This window comes from Polyergus mexicanus, unplaced genomic scaffold (assembly GCF_030449975.1).
Source record: "Polyergus mexicanus isolate NDT 795.1 unplaced genomic scaffold, iyPolMexi1.0 SCAF_2, whole genome shotgun sequence".
Lineage (NCBI taxonomy): Eukaryota > Metazoa > Arthropoda > Insecta > Hymenoptera > Formicidae > Polyergus > Polyergus mexicanus.
The window spans coordinates 4,064,083-4,078,764 of record NW_027223322.1 but is presented as its reverse complement, the minus strand read 5'-3'; the positions used below and the strand labels follow the sequence as shown (position 1 = coordinate 4,078,764).

The 14,682-nt window shown below is 29.0% G+C and overlaps 1 protein-coding gene across 1 annotated transcript; it reads left to right on the top strand.

The window, feature by feature from the left end:
* Positions 1-1,566: 1,566 nt before the first annotated feature.
* LOC138941400 (adenylate cyclase type 10) lies at positions 1,567-14,501 on the top strand. The gene is made up of 30 exons (XM_070311042.1): positions 1,567-1,665; positions 1,840-1,978; positions 2,124-2,261; positions 2,775-2,909; positions 3,111-3,322; positions 3,561-3,774; positions 4,142-4,221; positions 4,345-4,481; positions 4,629-4,840; positions 5,079-5,185; positions 5,457-5,581; positions 5,672-5,813; positions 6,148-6,291; positions 6,681-6,887; positions 6,991-7,265; positions 7,336-7,616; positions 7,836-7,976; positions 8,045-8,197; positions 8,421-8,649; positions 9,113-9,294; positions 9,394-9,591; positions 9,830-10,021; positions 10,303-10,541; positions 11,986-12,125; positions 12,322-12,442; positions 12,693-12,876; positions 13,013-13,100; positions 13,502-13,598; positions 13,909-14,190; positions 14,346-14,501. The coding sequence occupies exons 1-30, from the start codon at positions 1,567-1,569 to the stop codon at positions 14,499-14,501; spliced, it is 5,049 nt and encodes a 1,682-aa protein (XP_070167143.1).
* The last annotated feature ends 181 nt before the right edge of the window (positions 14,502-14,682 follow it).

Below are 14,682 nucleotides of genomic sequence, written 5' to 3'. Positions count from 1 at the left end.
ATGACGAATAGATATTGAAACCGTTACCATAATCGTTATCGATTTATAATAATAAATTATAACAAATTCTTTGCATTCATATATGGAGAAGTCATAAGAAAAGTAATGGTTTCGATATCTGGAAAAAATAATAAAATGGAATGTAAAAGAGGGTTGAGCCCTCTCTATTGTAAATTCTTTTTTTGTTTTGCAAATAATATATACCTATTTACTTCTTAATTTAATTTTTTCAGTATTACTTTATGATATTATATTGCACTTAATTTAACATTCCTCGAAATTATATAAGACTCTTTTGGTATATTATAAAGTTAAAGTTATCTTTAATTTTTTCTGCTTCATGCAATATGCATAACTACGCGTATGACTCCAATGCAGCAAATTGATAATTTTTCCAAAAAAGTTTATATAAATTATTAATATAAGTTTTTCAAAATAGGTTATAATAATGTTTCATTGAATAATATTAGGTTCACTTCTTCGCTCTTATGCGTTGCATTACTTTTTCAGATTATAAAGTATCTAGACTTCTCTTTAAAATGCATAATCTATTATATATTTTTAAATAAAAAGATATATAATACACATCGTAGAGAATTTGAATCTAATCTGTTTTAATATCAAACTATTTTTTTTTTTAAATAAAGTCAAACAGATTTGGTATCCAAACATTGTGATAACATTTTCTTATCTTATCAAATTAATGCCATTTTTATTATCTAATTTTTAATAATATTGTAAATCAATATTTAATAATATTGTGACATGCATATATGTATACATAACGTCATATTAAAAAAAATATATTTTACTCTTTACAAGATGGCAAAATATCGTTATAGTATGGAACATCGACATTTATATATATATATATATATATATATATAAATAATATTAAATTTTTGTTATAATATATAAAAATATTGTCACAAGGACGCCGGATTTGTTTGGCCATGCTTTTAAAAAAGATAGCATGATTTCTATTATCATACATTATATTTACAACGATACAGCATAAACTTTGTCGTGAGAAATTTTCCTCTTATAACTTTATTGTAATTATTATGTGATAAACTTATTCTATGAAATATAGAATTAATTATGCATTTTATTTTAGAATTCGTATAAATTTTTTTGGAAAAAATATTGAAAAATTATCGCTATATATGTACATGTTAATTATACCAAAGAATTAGAATTATATGTATATATGTTATATATATTATATAACATATATGTATTATATACATATATATATATATATAATATATGTACCTCTATTAATAATTTTATATATATGTTATATATATTATATAACATATGTATTATATATATAAATATATATCAAATATATCTATTAATAATTATATATATATATATATATATATATATATATATATATATATATATATATAATAGAGTAATCAATATTTCATATTGCAATCGATTGTATTGTAATCGATATATTTTTTTCATTTCTTGTAAGGAGTAATATATTTTCTTTAATACAACAATTATATATGTACATGCCATTATATTATTAAGATATATTATAAATAAAATATAATGGCATACGATTCAATAAATGAAGAAAATCTTGTCGCAGCTTGGACGCCAGATCTATTTGGTCCTATTTTTAAAAAAGATAGCTTGACATTAAAACAGGTTAGAAACATTCGAATCCTCTATGATGTGTATTTTCTTATCTTCATAATCCTCTATTGCCCAATCTCAATTTTAATTTTATATATTTTACGCATTAGATATTTCATGTGCATTTAGTATACTTTTATATGTTAGATGAATGTTATATATTAAAATTTTTATTTAATTTTTTAGGCATTGCATTTGCGTAATGTAAACGAGCAGATACATCTTATGGCAACTTTTGTTCCTGACGAAATAATCTACGAAACTGATTTGTCAGAAAAAAGTTTGCGAAGCTTTCGAGCTGTTTTAATGTTTCTAAATATCTCAGGTTAGCTCCCCGCAATATCGCATACACGTACATTCACATAAATTTTAAATCTCTTTACGATAAAGTAGATGACAATTTTTTCATTCTCTTCAAATTTCGTTTTAAATTGACATTCTTTAAAATTGTATGGTTAATGTAACGATAGGTTTTTCCACGTTATTTAAAAAGTATACTTATGATAAAAATGGAGGAAGTCAAGCTTTAAGTATAATATTAAATAATTGCGTCCATATCGTAGTTCAGGAAATATACTGCAACGAAGGAGATATACTAAAATTTTCTGGTGAGAATATCGTTTGAGTTAAGACATACGCGTATCAGTAAAGAAAATAATTAGAGAATATCCTTTAGTAATAGATAATTTGCCAAATAAAAATATAAATTTATAAGTTTCTCTTTTAGATAACAATTAATATTTATCCTTTTATATAACATTTTCTTTTTTTCGTTCTTTCTATTTTCTTTCTTTCTTATATTTTATTAATTTTAAATTAATAATTTATTTCTTAACATCAACAGTATGTACATAAGTGAATAATATTTTATTAAAGAAATAACTATTCAATATAATATGTTATTAATTATAATATCATTTTTAATGATATATAATTACGGGTATAAATTGATAAAAATATAATATAATAATAAAAATATAATAAATTGAAAAGGATATAATTATTATATCTGATTATAGAGAAATATGCACATAGATTCTTAAAAGGATATTGATGATTTCTCACTGATACGCTTTTAGCTTCGATTTAAAAAAAATATAGATAACTAATTAAAAATACAGCTCAGGGCTTATTAGCTGCATGGAAAGTACGCGATGATGAGTTTATATATAACATCATACAAAAGGTAATTATATGCGCGATGAATATACAAAACTCTATAGCAGCACTGAAAAATAACGATGAAATTCTTAAAGGTATTTGCAATAACAATACATTCACACTAAATTTAAATAAAATATAATTGTAAATTAATAAAAATTAAATAAAAATTATATAAGATAAAATAATTTAAAAAAAATATATATATTTATATTTTTAGTTAATTTGATAAGAGGTGGATTAATAAATATTTTTTTTTTCGTTTTTCGGTAATATCACGAAATTTTTAATAACAGTAAGTATAGCAGTTTCGGCTGGAGATGTAACGTTCTCAATCATCGGTAACAGCGAAGCTCGACATTTTGTGCTTGTCGGTTTGCCAATTGAAGAGTTAAAGCAAGCCAACAAGATTTCTCTATCAAATGATTTGATATTATCATTGAGTGCGTGGCAGCATTGTAAGCCGAGTCAATACGAATACGTCATCAAAAACCCATACAATATCAAGGTATATTTCAATTGTAATCTATAAATAATCATTTTCTATAATTTTTTAAACTAAAGAATACTATACGATAATCTTGTGTCAAGATTATAGGTCTGACTTTTTATAATTTCTACAATTCAAAATTTTACACTTGTTAAAGAGATACATTATATCGATATAAAAATCATTTTCACTACAATTGGCAAATTAATGCGATTAACATTCAATATATAGTGAGATATATTTTCAATAATCATAGGTAATAAAAGTATTAGAGCAACCAGATACAAAATTACCGTATATAATGCCGATATTGTCGAATTTTACCACTATTTCGGACGAAATATTCAGGGAAGGAAAATCTGAAACAAATTCCGTCAGACCATCGTCGCCTTATAAAGCACGTATGTCTGTTGACGGCAAACTATTTTCCGACATAGTAATCGCTGATACGAAAGAGAAAACTTCTACAGGTGAAACAAATTATATAGTTTGTTGTTCGAAATTTGTTTACAAAAACTCGTCTTATTCATTTAAATGTCTAAAGTTTAATAAATTATTAAATTGTTTTTCATATCATTTTTCTTCGCATTTTTTACTCGTAATTATATTGTAGCTGTACTCTTTCTAGGATTATTATAAAAAGAGATCAATTTGTTTTATATCCGTATAAAAATTTCTTTTATTTTCATCTAACTACTGGGATTTTTAGCCTGCGAGTCTTTAATTAATAAATAATTGCTAAATTTTTTATTTCTTCTTTTTGAAAATGCTTCCCACTACTCGAACCTTATTTGGTTATTCTTTGGAAAATGCATTGCTTTACATTGAATGTCACAGCGATTTCGGCGATAGCAGAAATGAATCCGGATTTCGCTATCCATTTGAGAAGCTATTTGATAAAGCCGGTGATTCAGCAGGTACCGTTTAATATAAATTATCTTAGCTATGATAAAAGAGAGAAGAATCCGTGAATATACTGCATTTATTTAGCGTTTAGTTATTCAATTTATCATTTATTAAATATTTTTTGCTTCTCGTAGATCGAAAAGGGTATATCTTTAAGACTTTTGGCGGAGATCAGACGAATCACAGTAGTATCCCTCGATATTGTTCCCGACAAATGTCCATACAATGAATTAATTCTTTTGATTGACAAATGCTTTCTACTTTTGCACAGGTATTACGAATATTGACTGCGAGGATTATAGATTTACAAATAAATAATAGAATAATTTATTTTTATAATTGATAATGTCATTTTAATATTATTACATTTATCGGGAGAACAAGAGAAATAGAGAGAATTATTTTATTGTTTATTTAGTACAGTTACGCAATACGCAGGTTGCATCAACACGGTTAATCTATGTGAAAAAAATATTTTCTTCTCTATCGTATTTGGAATACGCGGATGCGACGAGGACCAGTTTAAAATCGACGAGACTTGCAAAAAGGGGCTTACGTTCGCGATGCACGCATTGCAAACAGTAAAAGGCATTGCCAATGTTCAAAGCGTATTCGTGGGCGTTTCAACAGGTATAATTTTTTCAGGACAAGTGTATATTTTTTTTATAGCTTTAATTATCTTGTGTTTGATTTTCCGAAGAATTTCTTTCAAAAAAAATTTAAACACGAATGAGCCTTTAGTAGCTCCATAAATATAATATTTTAAATTATGACTCAATTGTGCATAAATATTGTTTCAATATTATAATGCAATATAAGAATATAAGTCGCGTTTACGAATATATTTGTATTGTTAATTTAATTTCAGGAATGGCTTACTGCGGCGTGATCGGACATATTGCTAGAAAATATTACGCGGTTATCGGACCGCCTCTCGATAAAGTTATGAGAATAATAAATATTTCTTACGATAAGGTAATATTGTGGCTTACGATTCTTATAAGATATCTAAATGTAGTCTATATATAAAAATTAGCTAAAATAATTATTTTTATCAATTTTGTGTATTAATAACATGCACTTGTAAAACAATTTATTCCTCCCTTTCTCTCCCCAGAAAAGTTTAGTCATATTACTTTTAATTCGACGATACTTTCATAAAAGTTGAAAACAATTATGTTAATTATGTAAATATCTGAATAAACGCATTTCTTGTAAAATCGTATTACAAGAATCACTTTCGTAGGTTTCCTGTGATTATGACACTGTAATGCACAGCAATTTAAAAAAATATCAATTTCGCTCTCGAGGCGTGAGAATATTTGGACGATCGGAAAAATTTCACGTCTACGAATATCTCGGCGATGCGCCGTGAGTATTTAAATCTGTAAAAATAACAGCATAAATCTCTTGCGTGAATCACAAAGTATGTAAAAAAATATGTTCTACATATTTGAATAGAACGAAGAAAGATTTGAACACAACTTCATCTCTGGACTATTGCTATCCTATTTTGGATAGAACGGAAGAATTGGAGTGTTTTAACAATATTTTAGATGAGATCGGAGTAAAAAATCGGAGTTATTCGGGATTGTTAATTGAGGTTTGATTTGAATTCTTCGAAAATCAAGTTTGTATGAGCATTTGTGACTCTTAATCAAAGCTACCATAGTTGACGTTAGTATTACATTATTACTATAATTATAATAATAATTTTAATTTATAACTTTATGTAATAATGTAAATATATAATTATGTAAAATCTAAATTATCTAAATTAAATTAAAAGCTAAATATAATGATATTTATATTATAATTATATTATAATATAATATTGAGATATATATAATTATATTGCTTTGTGCGTATGACAAGTAGAACTCGGGAATTAAACAATTGTTTTACTGTTGCATGCAATTGATCAATCATTCATTTAGGGTATCGAGAGATCAGGAAAATCAAGACTTTTAGATGCTTTCGTCACGAGCGTTTGCAATAGACAAATAAAACCAATTAAACTATCCCTTCACGCGACGTACGCAGATAAGGCTTATTCAGTTATACATCATATTATTCTGCAAGTACGGAATGTTCGATTTATTTAATCCTATATGTTTGACAAAAATAAGTGAATTAGGAGAAATTGATAGAAACCTACTCTGCAAACTTACAAATTTTTAATCATCAAAATAGAAAAAAAGGAACTATTAATTTTTAAACATAAAAATATAGAAAATTTTTCTATATCTTTCTATTAATTTTAATTTTTTTTTCGCCATAAATACTTTAACTATTACAGGAGGAGAGTTGATAAAAAAAGAATAGAAAGAAAATCACATATGTTTAAACAAATTCATCATTTTAGTAACTAAAAAAACTAAATTTTTGATTCTCTATCAGTTCTTTTTTTATTACATCTAGTGTTTACAATGAAAATAAATAAATCGCGTTGCATTCTTCTTTTAAACAGATACTTGAAGCCGAGGATTGTGACACGGTCGAAGAGCGTGAAAAGACATTGCTTGTTAAATTAAGCAATATTCTTGCTCTGAAAGATTTCTGTTATCTCAATGTTTTAATGAGAGTTTGTTTTTCTCTTTCCGACGCTTACTGCTCGGAATCTGATTGGCAGCGTCATATGAAGACTATTAATATCTTCGAAATGATATTAAAACAGGCAATTTCGCAATCGTTATTTTGTTTCAATTAAATGATTTATGGCATTATTTTAAATTTGTTTCCATAAAAATTGAACGAGCATGCTCATTCATTTCTCACAGTTAGGAATTAAGATCTGCATTTTGCTCGACGACATTCAGCACATGGACTACATGTCTTGGCAATTTCTGTCATCGGCTCTTAACAATAAGAACGTTGTCGTGGCGATGACGATGTTGAAGCCGAATTCGTGGGAAGATCTGTCCCACGTGGAAGTAGAAATTTACAAAGACAAAAGGTTCACGAAACGTGTGTTACTCGGTCTGGATGTAAATCTACTTCCGACATTCGCATGTCAATTCCTGAACGTCTTTGCGATACCCAGAAAATTAAACAGGTACCGTTCACTATCATTTATTTTTGTACATCGAATATCGAATTCTTATCATCGTTTGAATTCTTGTTAGAACTTTACGAAGGCGCAAGGACGGCCATATCGGATGGTGCGAGGCATTGCTGACGTTGATACTTCAGAGTAATGGTTTAGACTTCATCACGATATCGCCTGAAGAAGCCGGACAACACGATCTCATTTTTACGGATACCTCCCTGGTGACAAAATTGCCGATTGATCTAATGCCCGAGGAAATTGCGCCACCTTTGTCCTGGGTGCAGATGAGCAAGTTGGATGTTTGTGTCACGAATGAGAATTACTCCAAGATTAATGACGTAGATCATGACATGAGAGGCAAATCTTATGTTGTTTCGTCTATTATATTTTCAATCTTCTCTCTTCTTTTTCGAACATCGAATAAAATTCTTAGTTTTTCGCAATCCTTGCGACAAATGATTAAGTCCATGATGATATTTGGAAATGTACGGAGTTTTTCATGAATCGTGTTAAATTCGTCGTTTGAAAATTTTACACGTAATAATCATTTTCTCATTAAAATCTTTTTTAATATAGAAATAATGAGCAAGATCTATTACGGGATGAACCCGTACGAGCACAGTTTTATTAAGTGCGCTGCTACGTTGGGCAAAGTATTTAAACGAAGCATGCTACAAAACGTAATGCCGAATTCAATTCCACCGCATACTATCAACGGTGAGTATTATTAATCATGATCTATTTGTATGCGCTCTAGCTTATGTGAACTTTGTGCAATTTCATAGCCGTTTCCGAGATGATTCGAATACGAATATTGGAATGCGCCTCGCTTCAGCGACGAGATTTCCACACCGAGGATCTTATCTTCTGTATAGACAAGAAGCGAAAGACGTTCTCTGATATGCATCATTTACTATCTTGCCATTGCCATCATTCACGTTAGCTCAATTAAAAATATCTAACATTTGATTTTAATTTAAAAAAATAATAGCGTCTTATAAAATTTTTGATAAGAAAAATTCGAATAAAAGTTGTTTTACGGAAATAATAGCAATAGTAGCAATAAAAACAGCACATTATGTAGACCTTGATTGACTCATTTTTTTATCGGTTTCTTGATTTCTTGATTGATCAAATACTTGTGCATTTTCATTCCAGAAGCTGTCGTTTTATCCTCACCTCTTTACGCGCACTGCAAAATGCTGGAGTTCAAAGTCGATTTATTTCGCAGTATGATGTACGATATGCAATCGAATGAAGAAAAGCAAGATCATCACGCGGTAGCGGCCAAGATATATGGTTTGGACGCACGAAAGTGCAATTCCTGCGGCAACGGTCATTTTCTACGAGTTCCCAGCAAGGATAAATTCCCCGAGGTCAAATGCGAATAGTGTACTCTCGAAAAATATGTCTCACTAATAATATGTAGATTAAAAAGCGTTGAATTGTTCTTACAAAATTAATTTTTTCTTCGCAAGTCTTTCTCCTTCTCTGCTGAATGTATTGTTATCTTCATATTGTATACAATACGATATACAATATACAATACAATACAAAAGTATACAATACAACAGAAACTTCAATTCTAAATGCTACTTAATTCCTGCATGCTACGGTTTTTAAAAATTCCGAAATTGCTCTTTTCTTTACAATAGTATATTATCCACGTAAGCAATATAAAAATATATTAAATTAGTTTATTATTGGAAAAATTAGAAATTCACGATTTTACATAATTAATTTTCGCAATTAATTTCTCGATGTCTTCTAATCCATTTGATATTTATGGAGCATATTTTTATATTCGGAAAATTTTATTCGATTGACATTCCCTGGATTTCACAGGAGGGAAGCCCAACATATTCGCCTAGAGTTTCGCTAGTTCGTCATCGAACCTTGATTGAAGATCAAAATAACAGATTGACGAAATCAAGTATACTTTCCTCGAGGGTAATTAGCTCGTTAAAAAAGGATGAGTGCGTTGATATCCGCAGAGTGTCTATTATGCCATCGTTTCTCGATGACGAAGAGAAAGGTTGTCGACAATCCATTTATCATTTCAAAGAATTTTCGATAAATTCTATTACTATACAATAGTATAATATACTTTTCACAATAGCTTCGAAAAACGAAGAAAGACCTAAAGAAAATTCAACAAACAACACGCTAAAGTTTTGGAAACGACCTGCGAGGGTCGCTCCAGAAACGGCGAAAGATCTTTCCTATCCAAACTATTTAGAAGAATTTAGTCACATTGATTATCGCAATTGTCAATGTGACAATGTCATCAGTCATCTTTTCTGGAAGTTGCATCGGCACATTGAAGACTGTGGTAAAATTACCAGTTTTTTAACTACATAAAGATAGTTTAGGAACATTTCATGTAAATGTAAAAAAAAAAAAAAAAAAAAAAACTATTATTTTTATAGTATTAATCCGTCGAGATGATCTCAAATTATCTTGCTTATTATAAAGCAGTTCTTTTTTTACATACAGTTATATATTATATGTACGAGAAACAAATATAATCGGACTATATATATAATTTTATTGGCATTGATCTATTTTAGGAGAAATCGATAAAGTGCTCGATTTCTTTATGGAATACAGTGCCGGACTGATTCAAACTGCGCAACCACTTTATGCCATTAAATTGCTTTCAATTGCCACTGAAAAGAATGAGGCTGCCGAGATAGACGAATGGATAGATGACAACGTAGAAAAAAGTATCACGAATAAGGGAATTATCCTAGCTTTAATGGGTCTGTATTTACAGATTATTGTGTGTTACTATTATCTTTAAAGAACGGGAATTAGTTAAATTTTTCGCCCGCACGCATCGTTGTTTAATCTGAATAAAACTTATTCCATTATCGAAATTATCAAGGGAAAAATATAATTTAAATAAAAAAATAACATAAAAAAGAATAACTAACACGGATCTCGCGAATTTTCGCATTTTACTTATTTTATGGTCACAGCTTCGTAGAAATTTTTTCGGTGTTTTATTAGTGTGCCTACTATAATATTAATTATTATTCAGGCGATGCACATTGCGCGTTAGGAAATTATGATCAGGCTAAGAAGTATTATGCAACAGCAGTGAAACTGCGAGGCACTCTGCTCAAAACGAAGAAAACTATCTGTTACCGTATAATATCGAAAATATATTGTCAAATGCAATATCCTCCTCACTATTCGATTAATGAAGTATCGAGGCAAGCTATTGTAAAGAAATTGGAACTAGCGTCATATTTGCGTCGTCTTTGCGTCGTGTATATGGTACGTAGTGATTTATTAAATTGAGATTAAGAAAATTTGTCGTCTTTGTTAAAAATAAAACAAAAACTGTAAAAGAACGAGAATGAAAAACAAATATATATTAAATACAGCTATGTATATCATTAGCTTTTCAAATTTTTTAATCAGAGAGAAAAATGTTTCTTAATTTTTTTTTTTTTTTTTTTTTAGATAGGATTCAATAATATTATTCAAATAGAAAGCTTAATAAAAAGATGAAAAATTAGTTGCGTCGATATGTAATATCTTAAATTATTTTTATCACTACTATTTTATATTATTATTTTATAGTATTATTACTATTTTTTCTCCTTCTATTTTCGGATATCCTCTTCTAAATAAGACGTAATAAGAGCAATAATGTATCACTCACTCTTTAATTGTTGCTCCGCTCTCGCCCGAATCCTCTCAGGATCTTTTCTTCCTTTTTTTCTTCTTCTCTTCTTTGTTCATTTCTTGCTTCTCTTTCATGGCACTTGCGAATAATTACGATTGCGCACTAATTAGCAGGACGCGTGACATTTTGCATGATATTCCCGATATTGTTCGACATTGATACGCGACAATTATTACGTAATAAAGCAACGCGAGAAATATAATTAATTATTTTTTCTTATCAAAGAAATAAGCGTAAATAAATATACGAATTAAACTTAAAATTTCGCAAAAAAATAGTATTCAGAAATATGTCGTCAGCTTTGCTAACTATTCGCGGGATAGATATCGATCCAAGAAAATACGCGAACACAAATAGCACGCAATATATCTATATATCTTACTAAATCGATATATCATGGCTTCCGTTATTTGATTCATCGATTTATATGTATTATTCTACGCTTCTAATCTCTCTTCAACATGTTGGGTATATTATAAATACTTAAATAGACGGGAAGCTCAAAGCACGATTTATTGCGCGAAATATACGCTTTAATAAATACACAACTGTTACCGCGATACTTTTACGCGTCATTTATTGCGGGAATTAATCGTATAAATTAATAAATGCTAATAATCATAGCGATATTCACATTCAACGTCTTCAAATATTTCACGCTACTGCGTCTCTTAAGGTGAAATGATGCTATGGAACTACCTGTCCGCTCGAATCTCGCGACACGTGAATGTCAACAAAGCGACCCGTATAGGTGTATATAAATAATAGCACGACCGGTATAGGTACCATATATATAAATAATAGCGCTCTATATGTCGCGCAGAAAAATACCGAATTTTTTAACTTATAACGTACCATTTTATATATGTTTGTCTTATTGAAACAAATATTTTCACAAGTGTAATCTTTAATTGTATCTCTATGCCTATAAGAAATTTTCAATCCATTTTTAACTATTAACTCGTAACAAAATAAACTTTTTCAAAATAAAAAAAAATTTTATAATAATTTTTTCATTATTATTTATAGATAGAAAATAAATTGACGACTGCGCAAGCTTATGCCTTGAGAAGCTTCAAGCTGGCTTTTTCAAGCATTGGTAGCTTTCTGGAAAAAAGCGAAATATATCTCGTGACAGTTCAAGTTTTGCATCGCATAAAAAATATCGAGTTAATACGACATATTGAGAGACCGATGCTTGCCGAAATAAAAGCAAAGATTACCTGGCACAATATCGAAGAAATAGTGATGTTGGCAAAGATCTATCTAATGATGTATCAAGTTAGGTATATAATTTAAACGTATTAAAAATTTATATGAACAGCTCTCTTTTTTGAATAAATCTAATTGTATATGTAAAAACAGAGCTCTAAGAGGTGAACTGGAAGAAGCTATAAATATTGGTATGAAGGTTCTAAAAATCTCTGGAGCATTGCATCTTAATAAATTGATGCTCGTTATTGTGCCATCGTTAACTCAAATAATGGTATTATTTGCCTGCAAATCTTCTATTCACATATAAATTTTTTAAACTTTAATATATTTTTTAAATAAATTTCCTAAAAGAATCCAAAACACATTGCGCAAAAAATTATATAAGATGGCATATTAATCTTCCGTATATATTTTCAGATATTCTTACGGATGATTTTTGGATCTTTTATATTGTTTAAGATATGCATAATTATTTATTTTTTACTCCCATAATATTTTTTTCCGCTCGATAACCTAATTAGCTATGGACCAAGCGTATCAACGAAGCTGTCGATTTAATACGAGAGCTATACTTTTTAGCAGAGGAGGACGTAGACTTGTCAGACAAGACATGGTATCACGCTCTTTCCTTGGAGTTTATACTGGACGCAGGTGTAGTACTAGATTCGTGCGAAACATTCTATACCTATTATAAGAAATGTATAGGTAAGAAACACATTACAATTTATAAAAATGCATTAAAATTTATACGAAAAATTTCTCGTTATTAATAATTTTACGCATCCACATTTTATTTCAAATTGTAATTATTTTAACACGCATAAAAAAAATGATTACGTAGCTCGAAAAGACTCGAAATTTTGTGTATGGCGCGATCCGCAAAGCCTGTGCCGCTTATTGACATGCCTGTGGTTATACCAGCTTAGAATGTAAGTATCCAATTATCTCTTTTTCATTATCGGTTCTCTTTCCTTCTTCTAATACGAGAATACAAAAATAGATAACTGAATTTTGAAACTATTTATAAGCTTTTAAAATGTGCAAATTATACATTTTTGGCTCATCCTACATTATAAGTTTATTTATATCTTCATACTTTTATAAAAAAATCTCTGCTATCTAAAATAAGCTTAGAATTATTAACCTGTGTTGTTAAAAAGTAAATAAAAAAAATATTTTAAATTTAATAATTTAATAATAATTTAAATTTTATAATTTAATGTATATAGTCTTTGTATTTTTTATATTCTTCTATAAGTTTGAGAAGTAAATGATTGAATAGATTTATTATGATGTGATCATTGGTAATTGAAAGATATTATATATGCAGGGGACATACGATTACTGATGCGTTTACGACCAGGGCGGAAGAATTTATAAAGGATGTCAGTTGCGACGATTTTTCCCGAATTTTTACTTGCATCAAGGTATTTTTGCGAATTATTAAAGGTCCAAAATTTTTTTCAATTGTTATACATTTTTTCTTCTCTTCTTATACATATGGTATATTATACATGAATTAAGAATCTGTCGATTATTCTCTTCTCCAGATAAATTCATGAAGTTCTAGAAACTTATAGTTTAAAATCTATTACTTATAAGTCTCAAGATTAACATTATCGAATATATGTCCTTTGACTGATATACTGCCTTTTCCGCCATTGTCAATGATAAATTATATATTAAATAGAAATGATATTACCTTCTTTAATACTCGCTTTAATACTTCTTTTGCAGGGACTTGAATGTTATCTATTGATGCTGCTCCGTTGCATCAATATGAAACAATCTGACGATCTATCAAATCTGATTCAAGATATTTCCAAAATTATCAAATGCCTCGAGAACATTTCCAAGTATGCAATAGTCGTAAAACCGCGTTTGTATTTGCTGATGGCGTACCTGAATGTTCTTCGAGGTCGCAAATCGACCACGCGATTTTATCTGCACAAAGCACAAAAATTTGCGATTTCGCAGGGAAACAAACTGATAGAAGCATGGATCGTGCAAAATAAAAGGGTAATAAATTTAGTTGAAAATAATATGCTTCATGATTAAACTGATAATCTAATAAGTTAAGTTAATTAAATCTTTGATTTAATTCCTTTTGCGGAAAATTTGCAGATAACCGATAATTGAATGTTTCAGACAATCTGAATAAATTTTTCTTGCAGACGTGGAAAGAGAAGATTTATAATAATATGGCGCGATACTGGGTGGAATACATTGAATCGCCAGATTTCGTGGCTTGGCAGTACATTCACCACTTTAACATGACTACTTGGTCCACTATTTTCTATCCTTTACCGACACCTGATTTACATTTATAACAAAAAAATGTAATACTGTTTGACACATTATTTTTTATCGCGTTACATTACTCTATCACAGTCTATGATTATCCTTATAGACGCTGGTTGAAAGGACATAATAGGTGTTGTAGCGAAATATTTATTTATTAAAGACATATTACATTTTTATGTTCTAGAAGATAAACACGACGATCCCTTC